We start from the raw sequence: 25,307 nt of genomic DNA, 5'->3' as shown, positions 1-25,307 counted from the left end.
TTCTACAAATTACCTATGTGGCTTATCAAATAAATTGATAGAATCAGGAAAAATTTCCTCTGGACGGGAAGTAAAGATAATAATGCATTCAAATGTTTGGTTAATTTTGGAAACGAGTATGTCTTACTAAATCAAAGGGTGGTTTGGGAGGCATATATCTCAGAATCTTCAATTCTTCTATTCTAGCAAAATGGCAATGAAAATGTTTGGATAGGAATCCCACAACTGGTGCTTTCCTTCATCAACTTTATGTTACCAAAAGTTATAACCTACAAATTATTCGTATCAAAGCATCTTATTCTTCTTTTTGGAATGCCATCATTTCTCATAATTGGGCTTTTTTCCACAACATTGTATGGAAACTAGGTTCTGGTGATAAAATAAGGTTTTGGGAAGATAAATGGCTGGGAGCTAACTCTTTAACTAACTTTTATCCATCTTTATATAAGTTATCATTTTCCACTAATGCATCTATCTATGGTCAGGGATTCTTTCAGGATAATATATGGCATTGGCACCCTTTTATGAAAAGAAGTATAACACCTTCATCACAAAATGACAAATTATATCTTATAGACTCTATACAGCCTCACCATGTCTCCAATCAACATGACCAACCCATATGGTCTCTTACACCAAGTGGTGTTTTTTTAGTAAAATCTTTTTATAATTTCCAAATCTCCAGAGGAATTCTTTCTCCTCTTTACAAGGTTATTTGGAATTCTATTATCCCAAGCAAAGTTCGGTTCTTTACCTGGCTTTTATCACTAAATAAATTGAACGCTAAGGATAATCTTCTCTTAAAAGGTTAGCAGGGAGATACAATATGTTTTTTCTGTGGATTGGAAGAAGAATCTAAAGATCATCTTTTTTATTGATGTTCTATATCATTGCAAGTTTGGAGACACTTCAAAGAGTATTATCTTCCTTTTCAATGGCCTTCAAGCTTCATGGGTCTCCTAAAAACTGTTGAGAATCTTAATGGCACAAATGAACACTTATGGTGTACAATTCTATCATCAGTATGCTGGAATATTTGGCTTGCAAGAAATAAATTCTTATTTGATCATATTAACTTTTCATATAAATCCATTATTAACCTCTCTATCTCTGGATTATATGAATGGATAGGATCTGGAAGTGGTTCAGTTGCTAATCGTCTTTGTGCAAGGCTTGAAGAACATACAGTTAGCAGGAGAAGTACTTAATGAAGATTTGATATACTTCTGATGTCGTTTATGTCAGTTTTTTTGGGTCTTCATTCACCTTGTTTAAAGTTTTTTTCTCTGTTAGTTTATAGAAAAATTTAGTTTCTAATAATTACACATATAGCCAGCTTTGGTTCTTTCTTATATATGTATCAACGGTGAATGACGACAAGGCTCACTCTTCATCTTCATAGATCTTTGGAAGAAGAATGTTATACGTCCCTAATTAGAAGAAATTTTATTTTCTATCTACTAACATTTGGATACATTTCGTATCCTGTTTTTGTACTTATAACAGGTATGTACTTGATTTTTGTGTATTAATGAACAAGGTTTAACCCTTGTTTTTCTATCAAAAAAATGTGAAGTAGCTTAGTTGGTACAACGCTTTTCTAGAAAATCACAGGTTCCAGATTTGATTCCCTCAAAACCTCCCCATTTAGTTTTTATATCTACTTTCAAAAAATTCTTTTCAATATTTAGTCCTTTATATATTTCATATTTTGAAATTAATCCCTCAAATCATGAAAATTGTTATTAAGTTCTATAATTCTATTTAGAAATTGATCCCTGCTATTAGATTTATTAATTCTTCAAAACTTATTTTCAAGTTATTCCTTTCAATAAAAAGTAGAAGCAACAACTAAAGAGACTAACTTAAAAAAAGATTACTTACTTAAAAAAGATTGTGAGAACTAGAGGACCTTATAACAATTCTATTAATTTATAAGTTCTTAAAATATTTCATATTTTGATATTTATCCCTCTAATTATGAAAATTGTTATTAAGTCCTACAATTCTTAAGTTAACTAAAACTTAATCCCTCTAATCATTAAAATGCTATTAGATTCCTTAATTCTTAAAAAGTTATTCCCTTTAATAAAAAAAAGTAGGAGCAACAACTAGAGAAATTAATTTTAAAAAGATTGTGAGCATTAGACTTATTTTGAAATTATTCCCCTTCAATAAAAGTAGAAGCAGTAAGTAGAGAAATTCATTTAAAAAATAATTGCGAGAATTAGAGGACCTAATTGCATTTCCATTAATATGAGGGACTAATTTCAAGATAATTTAGGAATACAAGAACACGATAGCAATTTTAGTTATTTCAAAACTTGTCTACTTTAAAAAAAATATTTTTTTCAATTTTTTAACTAATAGACTCAAAGTTTATCTCGTTAATTTGGAAACATAGCTACTTCGGCCCTTTAAAAAAGACATAATATTAGCATCTTACAACTTTTATATTTTGACATTTATCCCTCTAATCATGAAAAATGCTACCATATCCTACCAATTATTAACTCATGTAGAAGTTGACTTCTCAAATAATTAAAATTGCTATTAGGTTCTTCAATTTTTAAATTTTTTTGAAATAAGTCCCTATAATCAAGAGTAAAAGTAATAACTAAATTGATTAGTTTGAAAAAGATTAGGAAAACCAGGAAAATATATAAAAAATTCAATGAGTTGAGGGGCTTATTTCAAAATAACTTTAGAATTTGGGAATCTAATAGCAATTTTAATTATTTCCGGACTAATTTCAAAATATAAATTATTTAAGGGACTAATACTAAAAACCCTTAAAGAAAGGTTTTTCTAGCTATTCCAAAGTTTTATCTTTTTTTTAGCTTTAAACTCAAAATCTTATCTTATTTATTTTAAACTTTTGCACTTCGTTTCAAAAGGTCTTTTCAGCTACTTGACTAAAATTTTACCCTTATCAACTTTTAAACCTACTTACTTCAAAAACTACTCTTAGATGAGAATACTTCACCGAATTTTTGTTAAACTCATTTTGTATTTCTAAAGTTTGGTATACATGTTAGATGCTATATTTTTCTGTCACTCCCTATTATTTTTCTAAGTGATTATGTGTATGATGTAACCAAATATTTTAAGGGATTTTTACTTTTAGGTCCATTTGTTTACTCCCATTTATTTTTAAACCCACCCAATATTGTTTGTATCTCTAAGCCCAACTCTCTTTCTGTATTTATCTTTAAACCCAAATTCTAAAATACAATACATTTAGTAGTTGTATTTATACAGAAGCAAGGTAAAAGCCCTAAAATACCCCTTTCCCCATATAAACCTCTCTCTCCTCAAAATTCCCTTTCACCGGATTCCTAAATTAAAAAAAAATCCCCGTCGCCCGCTCCTGCCGCCGTGACCCAGCTGTCGCCGTCGACTCCGTCGCCCGCTCCTGCAGTAGACTCCGTCGCCGTGACCCAGCTCTCGCAGTCGCCGTTGTTGCCCGTCCCAGTCATCATTGCCGTCAAAGTCGCTGTTTCAGGTATTGATTTCTCACGAGCATTGGCTGGGTTGCCGTCGAACTTTTTTATTTTTGATATTTGGATATTGACTGCATAGATAATTATTGGCTCTTAAACTCAACAATTTTAGCTTAGTTGTTGCGTTTATATTGTTTTGAATTCATGACTTTATAATTGAGGATTGGTATTGGTTTTCTTACGTTTTTAAGTTCATAAATTTTTGCGTATATTCAGTCCCAATTCTGGGACATCTAAAGTTTGATACAAATGTCTGTTATTGTACATATGTTAACATTTGCTACATTTCACTGAGCGAGAAGAGGAAAAAATATCATAGGCTGTAAATAGGTTGATATAAAGCTAAAGCGTGGTAATTTGAGTATTGAGATTGTCTGTTACAATTTTGTTTGTAAATATGATACAATTTTGTCTGTAAACATCTGATTCTGTAAACATTTGATACAATTTTGTCTGTAAATATGATAGACAACTAAAGTCGCCTTATGTTTTATGGTTGCAGAAAATTCTATCTCATGGCTTTAGTGCGAATTCCATCGAACATTGGGTACTTCCGGGACCTTCAAAATCAGATTTCTACTTATTTATCGGAAGATCAACGAATTGCCCTTCGTGACACTCCATTTTATGGCTACTTAGATGTTCCAGATCTTCCAGTGCAACCAGTTATAGTGGATTGTTTGTTGGGAGTATTTAATGTCGAAAAAAGTAGTTTCAAAATTGGAGGAAAATGGACCTCCTTTGATGTTGAAGAAGTTGGGAGAATCACGGGTCTTCCGATGGGAGGATCTATAGTAGACACGCGGTTTCATAGAAGTGATCGCGATACAATCTACAAGCTTGTGCTTTCATATAGTACCGCGGCTGAAATTGAAGAAGATAGTAAGCGTGTGACTAGAAAAGGAAAGAAGAAAATTGACGAGGGTAAGAAGAAGGTTGTGTGTGCTAGAAGAGATAGGATGGGTGAACTTATCAAGCAGATGGCCGAGCGTAGAGATCCTCTTTTGCCACATATGCTCGTGGCTTTCATTATTGGCTTTATATTATGCCCCCAAGCTAGTATGAGTTGTCCCTTGTTTGCATTTAGATATGCTGAGAAATTGGGCACTCTTAAGGAGTATAATTGGGCTGAATTAGTATACAATGTGTTGTGTACCGAGATGATTAAGGCTAAGAAAACCATCACTAAGAGATTTTAGGGAAATCGATCTAGAGGTGGTTATATGGGGGGTTTTGCCTCGGTTTTGATGGTAAGTTAACATTTACTATATTTTAATGTCATTCTACATTGTATATATTAATTCATTTAGTCATGTTTATTGTTGAGCTAAAATTTTCCTTTTCTCACAGGTTTGGTTTATGAGCTTGTGGGACAATTACGCCTTTGTGTTGGAGCAGAATCCCTACCACCCATCCTAAGCTTCCACAAGGGCACGGGATCTTTACGGAGGAGTACAGTTCAAGATTTAATTAGAGATCCGGCTAATTTTAGGAAGCATGGTGTTGAGTCAAGGGCTAACAAATTTGAAAAGAGACAAGCTGCCACTACATCCACTGCCCCTTCAAGATTGAAGAGAGAGAGAGAGAGAGAGAGAGAGAGGTATATATATTTCCATTTTTATTTTTATTCCATATTAGTTAATTGCTCTCCATGATTTTTATTTGATGTTCATCCATGAATTGAACTTTACTTGGGTTATTTATGTGTAGGTAATCACCAAAGCTGAGTTGGATCAGCTCATACTTGAAAAACGGGTGGAATTAGACCTTCTGTTGAAGATAAGGAGGGACAAATTTGGTGATGAGGAAGAGGATGTGTAGACCTTCTGTTGAAGATAAGGAGGGACAAATTTGGTGATGAGGAAGAGGATGTGGATAGTGATGGAGTAATTGAGGATGATAAGGATGATGAGGATGATGGGGATGATGAGGAAGATGGGGATGATAGTGATGATGGTGATGAGGAGCGAAAAAATGAGGGGAAAGAGGAGGGTGTGGAGGGGGCTAATGAGGGGCATGAGGAGGATAAGGAGGGAGTTGATGGCGGGAATGAGGAAGAAGAGGAGGGGAATGGTGGAGATATGGAGGAGGATGTCGGCGGGGATGATGAGGTTGGTAAAGACGTTGATAGATTGAATGTAGAGAAAGATGATGGTGAGGATGGTGGGAAGGATCAAGTGGGCATGGATTCAATGGAAGTGGATGACGACGCCTTTATTCTTAGCCCGCGCGATGTTACGTTGATTGAAGGCATGCGTAAAACCCCTTCCATCAAAAGAACAGTTCTCTCTAGATCTCGGCATGCTGGGCCATCAATGCGGTCTCCTTTTGTTCCACTTGTTAGTAGAAAAGGACGACCAAATTATCCGGGAAGGAAGGAAGTAATGGATGAGGAGAGAGAACTACTAGATAACTTTTGGAAGGAGAATATGGCCGCGTAAGTATTTTGAATGATTTACTTATTTACTTTTCAACCTGTACTAAGTTTTTTCATTAATACATGTTATGTATTTGTTTCATATGTAGTGAGACATTAGTGTGGTCATCTAGAGATGCGTTGATGACACGTAAAGATGCATTGGAGTTACTTAAAGGAGAGGCAATTAGCTGTGACGTAAGTATCCGTTCTTTTCATGCTTCACACAAATATACATAAACACGCACACATGCACACACATATAGAGTATTTTCTGTACCAGAAATCACATAGAAGCGTATGACTGATATTTGATACAATAACACATCTTATGCCTCCACATGCTTTTGATATTTGATACAATAACACACATATAGAGCACTGTACATGCTTTTGATATTGATACAATAACACATCTTATGCCTCCACAATTCAGTCATATATGCAATGGTTACTAATCTGAGGGCCGCATAACTGATAAACGATCTTCTGCTGCAAGCTGAAATTATGTAAATATTAGTGTTCACGTTAGTATATAACATGAATATTTACAAATTTATTATCTACATTTCAGGTTATAGCCTCCTATGTTGTCTTGTTAAATAGGTTAATGGAGACGCGTGCAAACTATGCGAAAGACATACACATATGTAGTCCATGGGTAACCGTAAGTAGAAATCCAATCCGAGATTATAAGTAATATTCATAAGCTATATTAAATACTTACTCTTAACTTTCTTTATTTTTTTAGAGATGCATCAATGAAAATAATCCGTCAAGTGTGGATCGAATGTTTAAGCCAATAACGACAACTCGATTCCAAGAACTTGATAAGATTATTTTCCCACTCCTAACTTCATTTCATTGGCATATGTTGGTGTTCTTTGTAAAGGAGAAGAGATTTTATCATTATTCTTCCCTCCGTGGTTATATGTCCGATGCTAATGAGTTTAGGGTGAAGTTTATTTCTACCATTCCCGATGCTTGGAACTTAGACATTACTTCGATTCAGGAGGTAGAAAGTGTTGATGTACCTCAACAACGGGGGTTAGTGTATTCGACTTATATGTTCTTTTTTCGTTTGTGCTAACACTCACATAGAGACTACATATTGCGGGCCAAGAGTGTTATATTGATATTGCAAACTTTTGAACTTTTCGACTTATTCATATGTTCTTTTTTCGTTTGTGCTAACACTCACATAGAGACTACATATTGCGGGCCAAGAGTGTTATATTGATATTGCAAACTTTTGAACTTGCAGAAGCTTGGATTGCGGGGTGTTCTTGATGGCGTACATGTTTAGCCTCATATCCGGTCAACCAATTGCAATTGACCAAAAGGATTGTGCAAGACATAGAGCTCGTATTGTTGCTCTATTTCTATTTGAAGGTATATTTTCTATACGTGTAATGTTCATTGAAACGCTTATATCGAAATCTATTGTTCTTTTGATCCGCTTATATTTTGCTTTCAGGAAATCAACCAACATGATCCTCAAGACCAATTCCCCGGTTGCTACATGCCAATTGTGATATCCAATATTTTTTGTGTACAAATATATTTTGGAAATTGATTTGTAAAGTATTTGTATATATATATATGCCAATGATGCATTGGAGTTACATATTGCTCTTGATGGAAGTATTTGTAAAGTATTTGTAAATGCAAAGTTGGAAATGCAAAGTTATATGTTCTGGAATTGCAAAGTGCTGGAAATGCAAAGTTGTATGTCCCTGATTTTTTGGATAGAAATGCATTCTTCTGTGGCAAAATTCTGGATATGCAATGTTGTATATAGTTGTTTTGAAAATGCAAGTTTGGAAATGCAATCTTGTATATATAGCTTGTTTGGAAATGTAATCTTGTATATAGTTTGTCAATCTCCTTGATACGCAATGTTGTATATAGTTTGTCCGGATATGCATGCAACATTTGTCAATCTCTTAAACACTTTGTAAACTTGAATAGTTAATTCTCTTCACTGGCCAGAATGTTTTATGCACTGGGTTATTTATGACATCCCAAAATATCAGCAAGAACCCAAGTCTGAAGACCAACAAATGGGTTGACTCATAAAATTCACGAGTCGACTCATAAACCATGGGTCGACTCATAATATCATGGGTCGACTCAGCAGAAACAAAACTCATATTCCATCACACTTTGTGAGTCGACTTATGACAGTCATGAGTCGACTCAACCTGTTGGGTCGACTCATGACTGTCATGAGTCGACTCAGCAGAAACAAAACACATATTCCAGCACACTTTGTGAGTCGACTTATGACAGTCATGAGTCGACTCAACCTGATAGGTCGACTCATGACTGTGATGAGTCGACTCAGCAGAAACAAAATGTAAACTACGCATCAATTTGTGAGTCGACTCAATACTGATCATGAGTCGACTCTTGTACATAGTTTTCATCTAAGAACCTGTTAAAAAAATTCTCTAAAAAGGTAAAACTTTAGAAATAGTTGGTAAACATGATATTAAACATATTTGTGAAGAAATTTTGGAAAGTACATTTGACATTTGTAAAAGATCATCGTTTTACCAAATAGATTAGAAAAACAAAGTAAACAAATAGGAGCTACGCTCCCCCTATCAGAAAAGAGGCATGAATGAGGATATTCTTATGGAACACAAACATGATAGAGCATATGATCATCATATAAGATATAGGCTCACCATCAAATGTGAAAACACATAAATTCAACAGAGCCAGACTTACTAGTCTATTACATACCAACTTCAACACATGTTTTCAAACCATGTCCAACATGAAGCAAAACAAGTGCAAGTTAGAATATTACATGCCAAAATAAAAGTTTGCCAACTTATCATAAACCAAAATATCATTTTGTTCAACAAGAATTCAAGAAGAGCTTCAAGCGTTTGACGATCCTGGACCTGAGGAAGGATGGGGTTGCAAAAGGTTTATAACCTCATCAAATCTCGTGTGAATGGAGGCTATGTCAACTTCTCTTTCACTCCTTAGGGAGGCTATCTCTTTCTTTAGTTCTACTTGGGTCCTTTCAACCTCTTCAAGTCGCATGCTAAGATCATGTTCACTGTCTTCAATCCTCTGAAATCTCACTTGGTCACTATAGTGATATTCAGTCATCTGAGTGCAAAGATCTTCTATATGGCTTGGTACAGATGAATCTGGGGAGGAATGATAGTGCTCATAAGGAGGTTCATGAATGGGAGATTCAGGAGAGGGTCTACGAACAGGATGATCACGCATTGCCATTAAGCTGGCAGGAATTCTCATCCGATTAAGAGCAGTAATATCAAAGAGAGGTCGGATTTCAAGAGGTGTCTCATCGTCGAGGTCAACATTGAAGTGTTTAAAGATTTTTGTAAGGAGACCGCCAAAAGGAATGAAAGTGGATGGACCAGAAGCAATGATATCGAATATAACATTTCCCCATTTAACATCAACATTACCCAGAATGGCATAGATTGCCCTAGTGAGATCTTGGGAATAGTGGCTATACCCCCCAGATTTTGGAATCAAGTTATAGGAAATGATACGTCCAACAATGGTAGCCAAATCAGATACATTTTTTGCATGTAATGGGAGGCTTTCGCCAGGAAGAGTCATAAGGGTTTCGACACTGGGATTATCATATGAAACATCATTAAGAAAGGTATCGCCACGAGGAATGCCAATGATTTCAGCTAGACGGTTAGCTGTGAAACGAATATGGCGATGTTTGACACAAGAATTAATAAAATGTGGTCTATTCTCAGGACAAAATGTCACAAGATTTGCGTAAAATATATGCACAAGTGGGGGATAAAGTTCCTCGGAGTGCTTACTTGAGAGTAGATCGGTGAGTTTAGCAGCAGAGAAAAATTGTTCCAGAGAAAAATGACTGAAGTCATAGAATTTAACATATCTACCGGGGAACATTTTTAATTGACAAAGAGCATGATATTTTCAATTAAAGCAGGGCTATTTAGATATTGTTCGTAATGGGCATTGCTTTGCTCTGGAGGAGACGATGCATGATCACGAGAAAGAGGGGCTTTACCTTTGGAAGTTCTAGGGCGTTTGCTAGAGGTACTAGCCATGGATTAAAATGAAACCCTAGAAAAAGAAATGAGAGAAGGAAGGGGTTATACCAAGCCGAGGAAGACTGAGTGCAGACGATGACTGCAAGAGAGGACGAGTCGACCGGTGATGATGAGTTGGTTGGAGATGAGGGTCGACTGTAGTGAAGGAACGGTTGGAGGAAAGAAAAGAAGGGAAGAGGATTAAAGAAGAAGATGAACTAGGGCTTTTGATATGGGATTAATGGGCCAGATTTGGTCAAAATGATGAGTGTAGGGTCAGGATACAGGTAGACAAACGGGTCGGGTCTATATAACATCTCAAAACCAAAACCGAAAGAAATAGATACCAGGAAAAGAGTCTCCCGACGGTAGAAGGTCGACTTGGAGTTGACTACACATTGTGAGTCGACCTTGAGCCGACTCACAATGTAGGTCGCCGACTCACAATGTAGGTCACAAGATTAAATAAGCTTAAATATTTATAAAATATTTTAAACAAAAAAATAGCAACAAACAACAAAAAACAAAAAAACAAATAATTTATTGAGAAATTAAGCTGTAAGTATAGCACGTTAATATGTAAGTATAGCACGTTAACCTGTAAGTATAGCACGTTAATATTAAAGTATAGCACGTTAATCTGTAAGTATAGCATGTTAACCTGTAAGTATAGCACGTTAATATGAAAGTATAGCACGTTAATATGAAAGTATAGCACGTTAATATGTAAGTATAGCACGTTAATATGTAAGTATAGCACGTTAACCTGTAAGTATAGCACGTTAATCTGTAAGTATAACACGTTAATATGAAAGTATAGCACGTTAATATGAAAGTATAGCACGTAAATCCGAAAGTATAGCACGTTAACCTGTAAGTATAGCACGTTAATATGAAAGTATAGCACGTTAATATGAAAGTATAGCACGTAAATCCGAAAGTATAGCACGTTAATCTGTAAGTATAGCACATAAATCCGAAAGTATAGCACGTTAATCTGTAAGTATAGCACGTTAATATGAAAGTATAGCACGTTATATTGAGAGTATAGCACGTAGATCGGTAAGTATAGCACATTATATTAAGAGTATATCACATTAAGGAGTAAGTATAGCACGTTATATCGAAAGTATAGCACGTTATATTAAGAGTATAGCACGTTAAGGAGTACGTATAACACGATATATCCAAAGTATAGCACGTTAATATGTAAGTATAACACGTTAATCTGTAAGTATAGCACGTTAATATGAAAGTATAGCACGTTAATCTGTAAGTATAGCACATTAACCTGTAAGTATAGCACGTTAATCTGTAAGTATAGCACGTTAATATGAAAGTATAGCACGTTAATATGAAAGTATAGCACGTTAATATGTACTAAGTATAGCACGTTAACCTGTAAGTATAGCACGTTAATATGAAATTATAGCACGTTAATATGAAAGTATAGCACGTTAATATGTAAGTATAGCACGTTAACCTGTAAGTATAGCACGTTAATCTGTAAGTATAGCATGTTAATATGAAAGTATAGCACGTTAATATGAAAGTATAGCACGTAAATCCGAAAGTATAGCACGTTAATCTGTAAGTATAGCACGTAAATCCGAAAGTATAGCACATTAATCTGTAAGTATAGCACGTAAATCCGAAAGTATAGCACATTAACCTGTAAGTATAGCACGTTAATCTGTAAGTATAGCACGTAAATCCAAAAGTATAGCACGTTAACCTGTAAGTATAGCACGTTAACCTGTAAGTATAGCACGTTAATATGAAAGTATAGCACGTTATATTGAGAGTATAGCACGTTATATTAAGAGTATAGCACGTTAAGGAGTACGTATAGCACGATATATCGAAAGTATAGCACGTTAATCTGTAAGTATAGCACGTTAACCTGTAAGTATAGCACGTTAATATGAAAGTATAGCACGTTAATATGTAAGTATAGCACGTTAATCTGTAAGTATAGCAGGTTAATATGAAAGTATAGCACGTTAATATGAAAGTATAGCACGTAAATCCGAAAGTATAGCACGTTAATATGAAAGTATAGCACGTTAATATGAAAGTATAGCACGTAAATCCGAAAGTATAGCACGTTAATCTGTAAGTATAGCACGTAAATCCGAAAGTATAGCACGTTAATCTGTAAGTATAGCACATAAATCCGAAAGTATAGCATGTTAATCTGTAAGTATAGCACGTAAATCCGAAAGTATAGCACGTTAACCTGTAAGTATAGCACGTTAATCTGTAAGTATAGCACGTAAATCCAAAAGTATAGCACGTTAACCTGTAAGTATAGCACGTTAACATGTAAGTATAGCACGTTAATATGAAAGTATAGCACGTTATATTGAGAGTATAGCACGTAGATCGGTAAGTATAGCACATTATATTAAGAGTATATCACGTTAAGGAGTAAGTATAGCACGTTATATCGAAAGTATAGCACGTTATATTAAGAGTATAGCACGTTAAGGAGTACGTATAGCACGATATATCGAAAGTATAGCACGTTAACCTGTAAGTAGAGCACGTAAATCCGAAAGTATAGCACGTTAATCTGTAAGTATAGCATGTTAATATTTCTGTAAGTATAGCACGTAAATCTGAAAGTATAGAACGTTAATCTGTAAGTATAGCATGTTAATATTTAAGTATAGCACGTTAATCTGTAAGTATAGCACGTTAACCTGTAAGTATAGCACATTAATATGAAAGTATAGCACGTTAACCTGTAAGTATAGCACGTTAATCTGTAAGTATAGCACGTTAATATGAAAGTATAGCACGTTAATATGAAAGTATAGCACGTTAATCTGTAAGTATAGCACGTAAATCCGAAAGTATAGCACGTTAACCTGTAAGTATAGCACGTTAACCTGTAAGTATATCACGTTAATATGAAAGTATAGCACGTTAACCTGTAAGTATAGCACGTTAACATGTAAGTATAGCACGTTAATATGAAAGTATAGCACGTTATATTGAGAGTATAGCACGTAGATCGGTAAGTATAGCACATTATATTAAGAGTATATCACGTTAAGGAGTAAGTATAGCACGTTATATCGAAAGTATAGCACGTTATATTAAGAGTATAGCACGTTAAGGAGTACGTATAGCACGATATATCGAAAGTATAGCACGTTAACCTGTAAGTAGAGCACGTAAATCCGAAAGTATAGCACGTTAATCTGTAAGTATAGCATGTTAATATTTCTGTAAGTATAGCACGTAAATCTGAAAGTATAGAACGTTAATCTGTAAGTATAGCATGTTAATATTTAAGTATAGCACGTTAATCTGTAAGTATAGCACGTTAACCTGTAAGTATAGCACATTAATATGAAAGTATAGCACGTTAACCTGTAAGTATAGCACGTTAATCTGTAAGTATAGCACGTAAATCCGAAAGTATAGCACGTTAACCTGTAAGTATAGCACGTTAACCTGTAAGTATATCACGTTAATATGAAAGTATAGCACGTTAACCTGTAAGTATAGCACGTTAACGTGTAAATATAGCACGTTAACCTGTAAGTATAGCACGTTAACTTGTAAGTATAGCACGATAACCTGTAAATATAGCACGTTAAACTTGTAAATATAGCACGTTAAACCTGTAAGTATAGCACGTTAATATGAAAGTATAGCACGTTAATATGAAAGTATATAGCACGTTAACCTGTAAGTATAGCACGTTAACCTGTAAGTATAGCACGTTAACCTGTAAGTTTAGCACGTTAACATGTAGGTATAGCACGTTAAGTATAGCACGTTATATTGAGAGTATAACACGTTATATTGAGAGTATAGCACGTTAATCCGAAAGTATAGCACGTTATATTGAGAGTATAGCACGTTAATCCGAAAGTATAGCATGTTATATTGTAAGTATAGAATGTTAATCTGTAAGTATAGCACATTATCGTGTAAGTATAGCACGTTAAGTATAGCACGTTAATATATAAGTAAAGCACGTTAATATATAAGTATAGCACGTTAATCCGAAAGTATAGCTGATAATCTTCTCTTTGGAGAACTTAGCGATCCTCAAGGGAGCTTGAGGGTAGATGATTCGTATGATATCATGAGAATAATAGAGGTGTCAAACAGTACAGGGGAAAATGCACGTCAAAGTATCCAGATTTCGGGCTGTGAGTCGACTCATACATATACATGAGTCGACTCATCAGGTTGAGTCGACTTGTGCCTGTCATGAGTCGACTCATAAAACCAAGCCTAGTTCGCATTTTGGCTCTGACCAGTCGACTCATAATTTAATGAGTCGACTCATCATTTAATGAGTCGACTCCTAATTTTATGAGTCGACTCATCAGTTATGCTATTTACGCGTTTTCCTGTTTGGGTTGGGCTTGGTTATTTAACGTGCTATACACTTTTGTTATTTACCACTTTGCGACCCTATTTACGAGTTTAATGAAGAGAGATTAGATTGTAATTGAGATTAGATTGTTATATTAAGAGTATATCACGTTAAGGATTAAGTATTGCATGTCTTTCATTGACATAGGATACATACAAAATTATGACAAAGTAAAAAGACCAAAAGTATAGCATGTCTTTCATTGATAACAAACACATAGGATACATACAAAATCATGACAAAAGTATAGCATGTCTTCTATTAGCATGTCTTTCATTAATAACAAACACATAGGATACATACAAAATCATGACAAAAGTATAGCATGTCTTCTATCCAAAAGTATAGCATGTCTTCTAACCAAAAGTATAGCGTAGACTATATCTAGTCTGCAATAGGCTGTCTACATATTCTACAGTTGTGACCATACTGTTGACATCTACTACATTTTAACTCTTTGGCCGGATTCAATCCCGAAGGAATGCGCTTTGTCCTTGGTCTTCCACGAAGAATTGAAGTTGTTGGTGGCCGAATCACCATATTTTCATCATCTATATATGGCTTGTCATCGTCAGGAATTGGGTATATCGGAAAGGAGTAGCATTTGTGGTATGTCTCCGCACTAAAGTAGTGGGAAATATAGGAGTAAAGGGTGTCCATATTCTGTCGAATAACCGTCGCAGCATGTTTGCAAGGTAGCCCGACAACTTGCCATTCACGACAAGTGCATGTGCGTTCATTCAAATCTACTTCAACGGTGGGAATATCATACACCTTGTACCTTCCGGTAGTAGAAGGAATTGCAGAAAGACAACGTGATTGCTCATTGATATGAATAAGATGCTCTTCCATAGTAGGAACAAATATTATGGTCCACTTTTGTGATGCCTCCCGCCTTTCAAAACTCATCCTCATCATTTTCTTGCGGATATTATCAATTGTTTGGGTAATTGGCAAATAACGAGCTTCTTTTATCCAAGAATTGAATGACTCCGCTACGTTTCATGTCAACCATCCATATCTACATGCATGTCAATAAATAGTAAGTATAGCAGGAACATATATCTTGAAGATTTGCATTTGAAATTTTGTAAAAACTTTAATTTTAACCTCTTCCCAGGAAAATAACAATTAGCCCAATTTTCTGGACTCATCCTCAACATTTCATAATAGGCGATCTCTGATTTGTTCTGTACCTCGTTGCATTCATTGTTATAGGCACGAGAAGTGTATGCATAAGCGGACCTCTTCATAATTTGCACACATTCATCTCGTAAAGGTGGTGTAATGCCTTTTTTCGATAAGTTATTCTTAAAATTAGCCAAAAGATGACGAATACAATAAGAGTGATGTGACCATGGAAAGCATTTCTTCACGGAATTCTGAAGTCCTTTGTCCCTATCAGAGATTAACACCAGTTCATCATCTGGAGTATATGGATCTTCATCATTGAAGAGAATGTCTCGAATGCATTGAGTATATGGATCTTCATCATTGAAGAGAATGTCTCGAATGCATTCTAAAAACCATTCCCAATTACTCTTATTTTCCGTGACGCATATGCAAATTGCTACGGGAAATATTCCACCATCTCCATTTAGTGCAGTTGCAGCAAGTAAGGTTCCTTTATACCTATAAAAGAAAAGAACAATCATGAAACAAAGTATAAAATATATGAAGTAGTACATTAATGCAAGTTTTTATTAGATTGAACTCTAACATACCTATCAAAAAGATGTGTACCATCCAAGAACAACATTGGTCTACATCCCTCCATAAACCCTTTCCAACAAGCATAATAAGACACAAATACTCGTGTAAATCTTCCGTCTTCATGCTCTAAGTGAACAATTGATCCCGGATTGGTTTCTATAACTTTATCCTTATACCATCGGAGTTGGTCATATGAAAATTTAGTATCACCATACAAATCACGTTGAGCTAGCTCTTTTCCCCACCAAATTCTATGATAAGGGACGTCCAAACCAAATTCCATTTTAAGCTTCTTTTGGAAATCAATTGGGCGATAAGTGGGTTGTTCCTTCAATATGGTCTTGAGTTGATTAGCATTCCACTTACGAGATGCCCGTTGATATCCTTCCTTTCCTATGCCTCCTCCCAAGCAACTATGAGAACTACATATTTTTTTCACATAGAATCGATCACTATCTCTACGACGGGTGCAATGAACCATCCATTCGCAATTTGTGGCCTTACATTTTGCTGTCACCCTTTTGCGTTCATTTTTACAAATTCAAAGTTAAATCCTCGTGCAATAGAGTAATTGCTTAAACTCCGCCGACAATGCTCAACATCATCAAATTCTTGACCAACACTTCTAATAGCATTGTGTCATGCAATAGGAATCATATTAGAGCTCTCAACTTCTCGAGACATATTTTGTGAATACGATGGATTTTGTGAACGAGACACATGTTCATCACTAGAGGGGATATACGGATTACTGCATAGAAAATTGTACAAGAGTTAAGAAAGTGATAATGTTAAAAGTACGAAACTATATCAATAGTGTAAATTACCTTATATGGACATTGTTAGCTTGTATCCCAAATAATATGTCTCGATTCATCTCAGCGTTCATGACAACAATATTCTCCTTGCAACTTCGATGTACATTGACCATTATCGAGACATCAGCATCATCACATACACGAACATAAATTTCTTGCGTGTGGGGTACTTTGTAAGTCAAATGTATCGTGCTTGCACTACAAGCAATTAGGCTTTGCACTGCAACGGCCAAATCTTTGTAACCCCCGTTGACATTTAATTCTAAAAAGTGATTGTGTCCTCTAAAATCCGTCAATGCACAATACAATTCTTCATCCATCTATATTTATCACCAAAAATAAACAAATTTAGAGAAAAATTTCACAAAAGATAGACACATAAAATTAATACAGCTAAAATACTGCTACATGATAACATGATAACGTGCTATACTTACAGGTTAACGTGCTATACTTATAGGTTAACGTGCTATACTTTCAGGTTAACGTGCTATACTTTCATATCAACATGCTATACTTACAGATTAACGTGCTATACTTACAGGTTAATGTGCTATATTTACAATATAACATGCTATACTTACTCTATAACATGCTATACTTTCAGGTTAACGTGCTATACTTATAATATAACGTGCTATACTTACAGGTTAACGTGCTATACTTACAATATAACATGATATACTTACAAGTTAACGTGCTATACTTACATGATAACGTGCTATACTTACAATATAACATGGTATACTTACAGTATAACGTGCTATACTTTCAGATTAACGTGCAATACTTACAAGTCTTGTATTTCATGCTATTCTTACATGTTATCATTCTACACTAAGATCAAATTTAACTAAATTTGACTAATATTTAACTAATTGTTATGAATTCATAAAGAATAAAGAATAATGAGAAATTAGTGTGAAATAATTATGTGAAATAACTAATGTGAAATAATTATGTGAAATTAATGGGTGGTTAATTACAAAACCTCATTTAACTAACATTTTACCAAAATTGACGAATTTAATAATTTTTATGAACTCATTTAACTAACATATCAAATAATTATCATGATTAAAATGAGAAATTAATGCTATAAACTTGATAGTTGAGTAAATTGAAATGAGAAATTAATGCTATAAACTTGATAGTTGAGTAAATTGCAAGTTTGTACCTTCAAATGCTAAGACAGTTGGTGAGAAATAATTGATGGGTTATAGGAGAGAGTTATTAAATGATGGGTTAAAGGAGAGTGTTCGGTTATATTAATGGGGTGAGAGAAAGGGAGAAGAAGAGGCGGAGAGAGATAGAAGACGGAGAGAGAGGGGAGGAGGGAATTTTACCGCCACTTTTCTCTCTCTCTCTTTCTCTCTCTACATTTTTTTATTTTATTTGAGGTGGGCCCACCTACATGAAAGTTATAAGTGGAAGGTTATTATTAGAATTTTAGAAAAATAAATAGTGGGACCCACATATGAGAGTATGGTATTTTAGAATTGGGTTTCAAAATAAATACAAAAAGTACATTGGACTTAAGGATACAAAAAATAGTACTTGGGTTTAAAAATAAATGGGAGTAAACAAATGGACCTAAAAGTAAAAATCCTATATTTTAATCATTATATTTTGGCTTTTTCAAGCTATAATATCGCTAAATCACGAACTGTAGCTAGATATCATTCTTGCTTATAAACTTGAAGTTTTACTCTCATTTTCTTTTAAACTCGCACACTTTAATAATAAATAATAATAATTTACACCATTTACTTTAAAATCCACCAACTTTTCAACAATCATCATAGATTCAACATATTCAAAAAAAATTAATTTTCAGTCTACTTCATATGTTAGCAGTTTGGTATTGATGTATGTGATAGGGATTTATCTTACCCCTTATGCGATTTGGAAATAGAGATGAGAGAGAAGAGAGAGAAAACAATCACACAAAACACACAAGATTTACGTGGTTCACTTCTCAATGTGAGAAGCTACGTCCATGGCCATCGCAGGAGAAAATTTTACTATTTTCGTCAATCTTACAAGTTGCCATAATCTCCCCTTTAATAACATAAGAGTTAATACAAACATGATTCTAAAACAGTTTAGCAAAAAAACGAGTCCAGACCTAAAAAACTGACTCACGGTCGACCGCGGATACAGACGCGGTCGACTGCAAAAAATCCCAAGACCAAATCTGATTACAGGGTTTGGCACGGTCGACCGCACATGATCCCGCGGTCAACCGTAAAAAGTCCAGAGACTTTTCGTAGACCTGTACATGTTCACGGTCGATCGTCATGCTACTCGCGGTCGACCGTGAAGCCTCCAAACTGATTCCTTCGTCGTTTTGCCTGACCTTCATCACCGCCGTTCCTGTTCCTCTAATTTATCATGTTTCCTCTTCAAAAACAAGGTATAGAGCAAGTCGGATAGTTAGGCTCCACATATCCTAACAATCTCCCACTTGGAGACTAACTTTTAATCTCTATCACCTCTCTCTGCAGCGACGGCCTCCCATATCATCAAGTAATGAGGCTAACTAAAGTTGAACACAACTTTAGTTTCTCTGTAGTGACAGTCTTCGTAAGCATATCTGCCGGGTTATTGCTTCCTTGAATCTTCACAAGTTCCAATATGTCATCATCCAATGCTTAACTTATGAAGTGATAACAGACCTGTATGTGTTTGGTCCTGGCATGAAAAGCTAGGTTCTTTGCCAAATGAATGACGCTCTAGCTATCACAGTGTAAAACACTCTTCTCACTTTTCTGTCCTAACTCCTCCAAGAATCCCTACAACCATATGAGCTCTTTGCTAGCCTCTGTCACAGCAACATATTCTGCCTCTGTAGTCGACAAAGCAACGATCTTCTGTAACTGAGAAACTCAACTAATGGCTGTAGAACCCAAAGTGAACACATATCTTGTAGTGCTCCTCCTCTGATCTATCTCACCAGCATAGTCTGCATTAACAAAACCCTACAGAACCAATTTACCTCTCTTGAAGCATAAACAATTTTCTATTGTACCTCGTAGGTACCTTAGAATATACTTTACTTCTTCTCAGTGCTGCTCTACTAGATCTGACATGAATCTGCTCACAGCTCCCACTACATGGGCAATGTCAGGTCTCGTGTACACCATAACATACATAAGGCTTCCAATGGCTGATGAATATAGAACCTTCATCATGTAATTTTTCTCCTCATTAGTCACTGAACACTTCTCCTTAGTCAACTTGAAATGACTAGCTAAAGGTGTGCTAACGGCATTAGCACCGCTCATTCTAAACCTCTCAAGCCCCCGCCTAACGTAATTGGCCTGAGATAACCGTAATGTGCCCAAGAGCTTGTCTCTTCTAATATTCATTCCCAATATCTGCTTTGCTACGCCTAAGTCCTTCATGTCAAACCCACTCGACAACTGCTTCTTTAGCTTCTTGATCTCACTCAAGTCTGAACCGACCACTAGCATGTTGTCGACATATAGTAGCAAGATAATGTAGCTGGTGTCAAGCTTCTTGAAGAAACAACAATGATCTGCATTGCACCTGGAGTATCTGTTCCTATGCATGAATCCATCAAACTTTTTGTACCATTATCTTGGAGCTTATTTCAGACCATACAAGCTCTTTTTTAATCTGCAGACCATCCTTTCTTTTCATTTCTGAGTGAACCCTTCTGGCTGCTGTATGTATATTTCTTCCTCTAGGTCACCATAGAGGAAAGCTGTCTTCACATTTAACTACTCGAGATGTAGATCTTCGGCTGTAACAATACTCAGAACCAATCTGATGGTAGTCAGTTTGACTACAGGAGAGACGATTTCTGTGTAGCCAACTCTTTTTTTTTGCTGAAATCCTTTGACCACTAATATTGCCTTATATCTTTTGGAACCATCATGTTCCTCCTTAATTATGTACACCTATTTGTTACTCAAAGCTTTCTTTCCCACTGGAAACTTCGCAAGTTCCCAAGTCTTGTTAGAGTTTAGGGACTTTATTTTACCTTTCATAGCAAGCTCTCACTTGCTTGCATCATCCACTCGACATGCTTCATCATAGCTTTCTGGCTCTCCACCATCACTCAATAATAAGTAGTTCAAATGAGCTCTGGGCTGTAGTGATGGATACTTTGGATTTGGCTTTGGAACTCTTGCTGACCGCCTCAACTCTCTAACGGGTGAACCAACCTTTGCATCTACCTCCTCTGAAGTAGTTTCCTCCATCATCTCTTCTTCAGCCTCTTCTCCTGCATCCTCATCGGAACTAGCTTTAAAGTTCCTTCCTTCTGGAACATCATCTGGCTCAAAGTATGTATGCTCTGAGTACACTGAGCTTGTGGACTTAACAGCATCACGGTCTTTGTATAGGATTGCTTTATTGAATACAACGTCCCTGCTTCTGATGACTTTCTTGTTATATTCATCCCAGAACTTATAGCCAAAGTCATCACCACAAAAGCTAATAAAATAGCATTTCAAAGACTTAGCGTCAAGTTTGTTTCTAACATGATAACTCAAATGAACATATGAAACACAGCCAAAAACTTTTAGGTGAGAAATGTTTACCATCTTCCCGCTCCATACTTCTTCAGGTATTTTGTGCTTCAAAGGCACTGATGGTTGATCAAATAGGTAGCTGTGCTGACTGCTTCTACCCAGAATTGCTTTGGGAGTCCTGCTTGAGGATGCAGGAGAAGAGGCTCTTTCAGTCAATGTTTTGTTCATTTGTTCTGCTATGTCATTCTGATGAGGTGTACCTGGCACTGTTCTCTCCAATCTGTGGCCACTCTCATAGAAAAATTTCTTAAACTCCGAATCTTCATATTCACCTCCATTATCTGATCATAATTTCTTGACCTTCAACCCTGTTTTGTTTTCGACCATAGCCTTCCATCTCTTGAAGACTTCAAACACTTATGATTTGTGTTTCATGAAATAGACCCAAGTCTTCCTCGAGTGATCATCTATGAAAGTCATAAAGTATAACCTTCCGCCAATGGACTGTACTGATGCTGGACCCTGTTTTCGTCGAAAGTTGCCTTCATCATTGATTTCATTAAAACTTCAAACGTTACAAATGAATTCGAACAACAAAGAAATAAAAATTACAACTTTCTTGAAAATAAATACAAGATCCGTTCGTCGTCTCTTGCTTGCGTGGGTCTTTAGCCTGTGACGGGGATGTTGATATCCGTGGACTACCTGGCAATCAGATCTGATCCAGAGCTTTAACGATCCGTGAGGAGATCTAGAAACTTGAAGCGCCTATCTCGATAAAAACGAGATATTTGCTTTTCTTAGTATTGCCATAACGGGATAATACTTAGGATCGGGTACAGGTGATGTAGATCTGACGAAGAACTCTCTTGCGTTGAAGTGCTCGATCACTCTTCACTGTGGCAGGGCTTTGCCAATTCTCCAAAAATCCAGATCTCAAAAAATGAGGCCTAAGGCTTGTATTTATAGGCATGAGGGGTTGCGGAGCGGTTAAAACCACTTAAAGGGGTCAAATCCGCGCTGAGACACCCTAGGGGTGTCTTGGCCTGACCGAGACACCCTTGGGGTGTCTCGGCCGAGCCGAGACACCCACACCCTTGGGGTGTCTTGGCTTGGCTGAGACACCCTTGGGGTGTCTTGACTTGGCCGAGACACCGTAGGTGCCTCGGTTCAGCTCTGAGACGTTTTCAATGCCCGTTTGACTGTTTTCGCTGTAACTTCTTCGTCTGAACTCGGATTTGAGTGATTCCAAATGCGTTGGAAGTCTGACGAAGAGTTCTATCAGATCCAATGATTAGATTATCTGTAGAATGAACGAGACACGAAGGGCGTTGTTCCTTTTATAAACATCGCGGGGTTCTCGATTAGCCTGTGCCTTCGTTATTCCAAAATTCTGTCAGCTCACGTAGTTCGTCGGTTCACTTCAAGCGTTCACCGACATCAGTTGAACTCCTGTGAACCAGATAGTGACGTTCATTATCGTTCCTTAACACTGAGCTGTTCGTGGAGACCTATAGGTAATTTTTGATGCCTACAGATACCCCCTCCAAAGCGTTCCAGACTCGTTTCTTTTATAGAAGAGGCTGGAATACTTTGGATGTGATTGATCCAGCCTTCAGTCGATGTAAAGGACCTGTAGTTAGCTTCAACTCTTGACTCCTTCGATTTTCGGTCTATTCGATGCTTTGACGAATAACCGAAGTTCTTCCGGCACTGCGTTTATCGCCTGGCCGTCGTCGGAATCTCGAGTCTATCACTAGTGAGTTGAGTTTGGCTCGTGTCATTGAGTTGACTTTGAATTGACTATCTCTGTCATATTGTGCTGACTTAAGGTTTCAGAATATCGTATGTTGACTTTTTGTCACAACGCGTTGACTGGCGTTGACCTAGGATTTCGAACGTCGACTCAAGGATTTCGAACGTTGACTGGCTAATACGCGTTGACTGGCGTTGACTGGCGTTGACTGGCGTTGACTGGCATTGACTGGCGTTGACTGGCGTTGACTGGCGTTGACTGGCGTTGACCCTAGGATTTTGAACGTCGAACGTTGACTTTTTGATCGCAACACGTTGACTGGCGTTGACCTAGGATTACGCGTTGACCGGCGTTAACCCTAGGGTTTCGAACGTTGAACGTTGACTTTTTGGTCGCAACGCGTTAACTGGCGTTGACCTAGGGTTACGCGTTGACCGGCGTTGACCCTAGGGTTTCGAACGTCGAACGTTGACTTTTTGGTCGCAACGCGTTGACCGGCGTTGACCTAGAATTACGCGTTAACCGGCATTAACCCTAGGGTTTCGAACGTCGAACGTTGACTTTTTGTCGCAACGCGTTGATTGGCGTTGACCTAGGGTTACGCGTTGACCGGCGTTGACCCTTAGGATTTCTAACGTTGAACGTTGACTTTTTGTCGCAACGCGTTGACTAGCGTTGACCTAGGGTTACGCGTTGACCGGCGTTGACCCTATGGTTTCAGACTGCCCGACGTTGACACAGTTTATACTCGTACGTTTACTAGAGTATACACAGTTTAAGCTCTTAAGGTATTGGAGCACGGCGGTCCCAAGTGTCGGGGTTGCAGGACCAACTGTTAAAGCTGATTCATCTGCATTTGTGGATCTTATTTTAATGTTGTTGGATAATCGAGTCACGAGACCAACTAACAGAGCTGATGCATCAATGACTCGCACTTATAGAATTTTTGGCAAATTCTCAGCCATCAACGGGTTTGATGAGCCTTTACCGACTACCGTTTGAGTCGGGCTAGCATGCAGATTGTTTAGATCCGTTCTGCACATAACGTTGTGCTAAAAGAGTTAACTCTTTTAATGCTACGACATTGAATACGTAGACTTCGTCTTTCTCACGGGAATAGACTACCCGGCAACGCGTGTTAGGCGCTGACTTATCCTTACTTAGGATTCAGGATAAAAATCCCCAGACTCGGATTCTGGTGTCTTCTTCAATCGGTAAAAGACTAAACCGGCAACGCGTGTTTGCTTAGGCTACGGGATAAAATTCCCCCTGCGTGTGAGGCACGGATTATGGTGTTATTAATAATAACCTGCCACAATGTTGAATATGTGGTCTTTTGTCCTTTTTACGGTCAAAGACTAACCGGCAATGCGTGTCAGACATAGACTTTGGGATTTTTGGCAAACCCTCAGCCATCAACGGGTTTGACATGCCTTTACCGATTACCGTTTGAATCGGGCTAGCATGTGAATTATTAAAACTCGTTTCACATGTAACGTTGTGCTAAGAGAATTGATTCTCTTAGACTTAATGCTATGATTTTGAATACATAGACTTCTCCATTTCTTACGAGAATATGGCATCCGGCAACGCGTATTAGGCGTTGACTCATCCCTACTTAGGATTCGGGATAAAAGTCCCCAGAATTGTACTCTGGTGTCTTTTTCAATCGGCGAAAGACTAAACCTGCAACGCGTATTAGGCGTTGACTTATCCCTACTTAGGCTTCGGGATAAAATTCCCCGTACCTGTGAAGCACAGATTTTGGGAGTTGAAAAAGGTGGTGTCTTCTTTTGGGGCAAAGACGAACCCAAAATGGGAGATGAAGAATTTTATATTCCATCTCCTGACACTGAAGAAGAAGAATTTTATATTCTATCTTCAGCTGGAAAAGAGACTCGAGGTGGGATCTCCACCCCCAGAATCCGGAAAGGTGAAACTAAGAGTGGGATCTCTACTCCAAGAATCGAAAAGATTCAGATAACCCTAACTGTCGGAAGGTTTGATTACCGAACTAAAGATGAATTTCTCGTTTATCGAGAGTGAATTATGGTTTTGACCCTAACTGTAGGAAGGTTTGGCCAAATGGGAGTTTGAGGTGACCCTAACTGTAGAAAGGTTTGATCACTT

At 36.9% G+C, this 25,307-nt stretch overlaps 2 protein-coding genes and 1 long non-coding RNA gene across 3 annotated transcripts; 1 reads left to right on the top strand and 2 right to left on the bottom strand.

The window, feature by feature from the left end:
- On the top strand, positions 6,938 to 7,533 carry LOC109843302. The gene is made up of 3 exons (XR_002247627.1): positions 6,938 to 6,966; positions 7,184 to 7,311; positions 7,397 to 7,533. It is a non-coding gene; the product is annotated as an uncharacterized LOC109843302 (long non-coding RNA).
- Positions 14,773 to 15,240, bottom strand: LOC109832743. Its single transcript, XM_020400153.1, has one exon. The coding sequence runs from the start codon at positions 15,238 to 15,240 to the stop codon at positions 14,773 to 14,775; it is 468 nt and encodes a 155-aa protein (XP_020255742.1).
- LOC109832734 lies at positions 15,391 to 16,582 on the bottom strand. Its single transcript, XM_020400143.1, has 3 exons — positions 16,113 to 16,582; positions 15,499 to 16,020; positions 15,391 to 15,409 (listed from the first exon to the last, which is right to left on the bottom strand). The coding sequence occupies exons 1-3, from the start codon at positions 16,580 to 16,582 to the stop codon at positions 15,391 to 15,393; spliced, it is 1,011 nt and encodes a 336-aa protein (XP_020255732.1).

The sequence above is a fragment of the Asparagus officinalis genome, chromosome 1, assembly GCF_001876935.1.
Source record: "Asparagus officinalis chromosome 1, Aspof.V1, whole genome shotgun sequence".
Taxonomy (NCBI): Eukaryota; Viridiplantae; Streptophyta; class Magnoliopsida; order Asparagales; family Asparagaceae; genus Asparagus; species Asparagus officinalis.
This window is presented reverse-complemented; position numbering and strand designations above follow the sequence as displayed.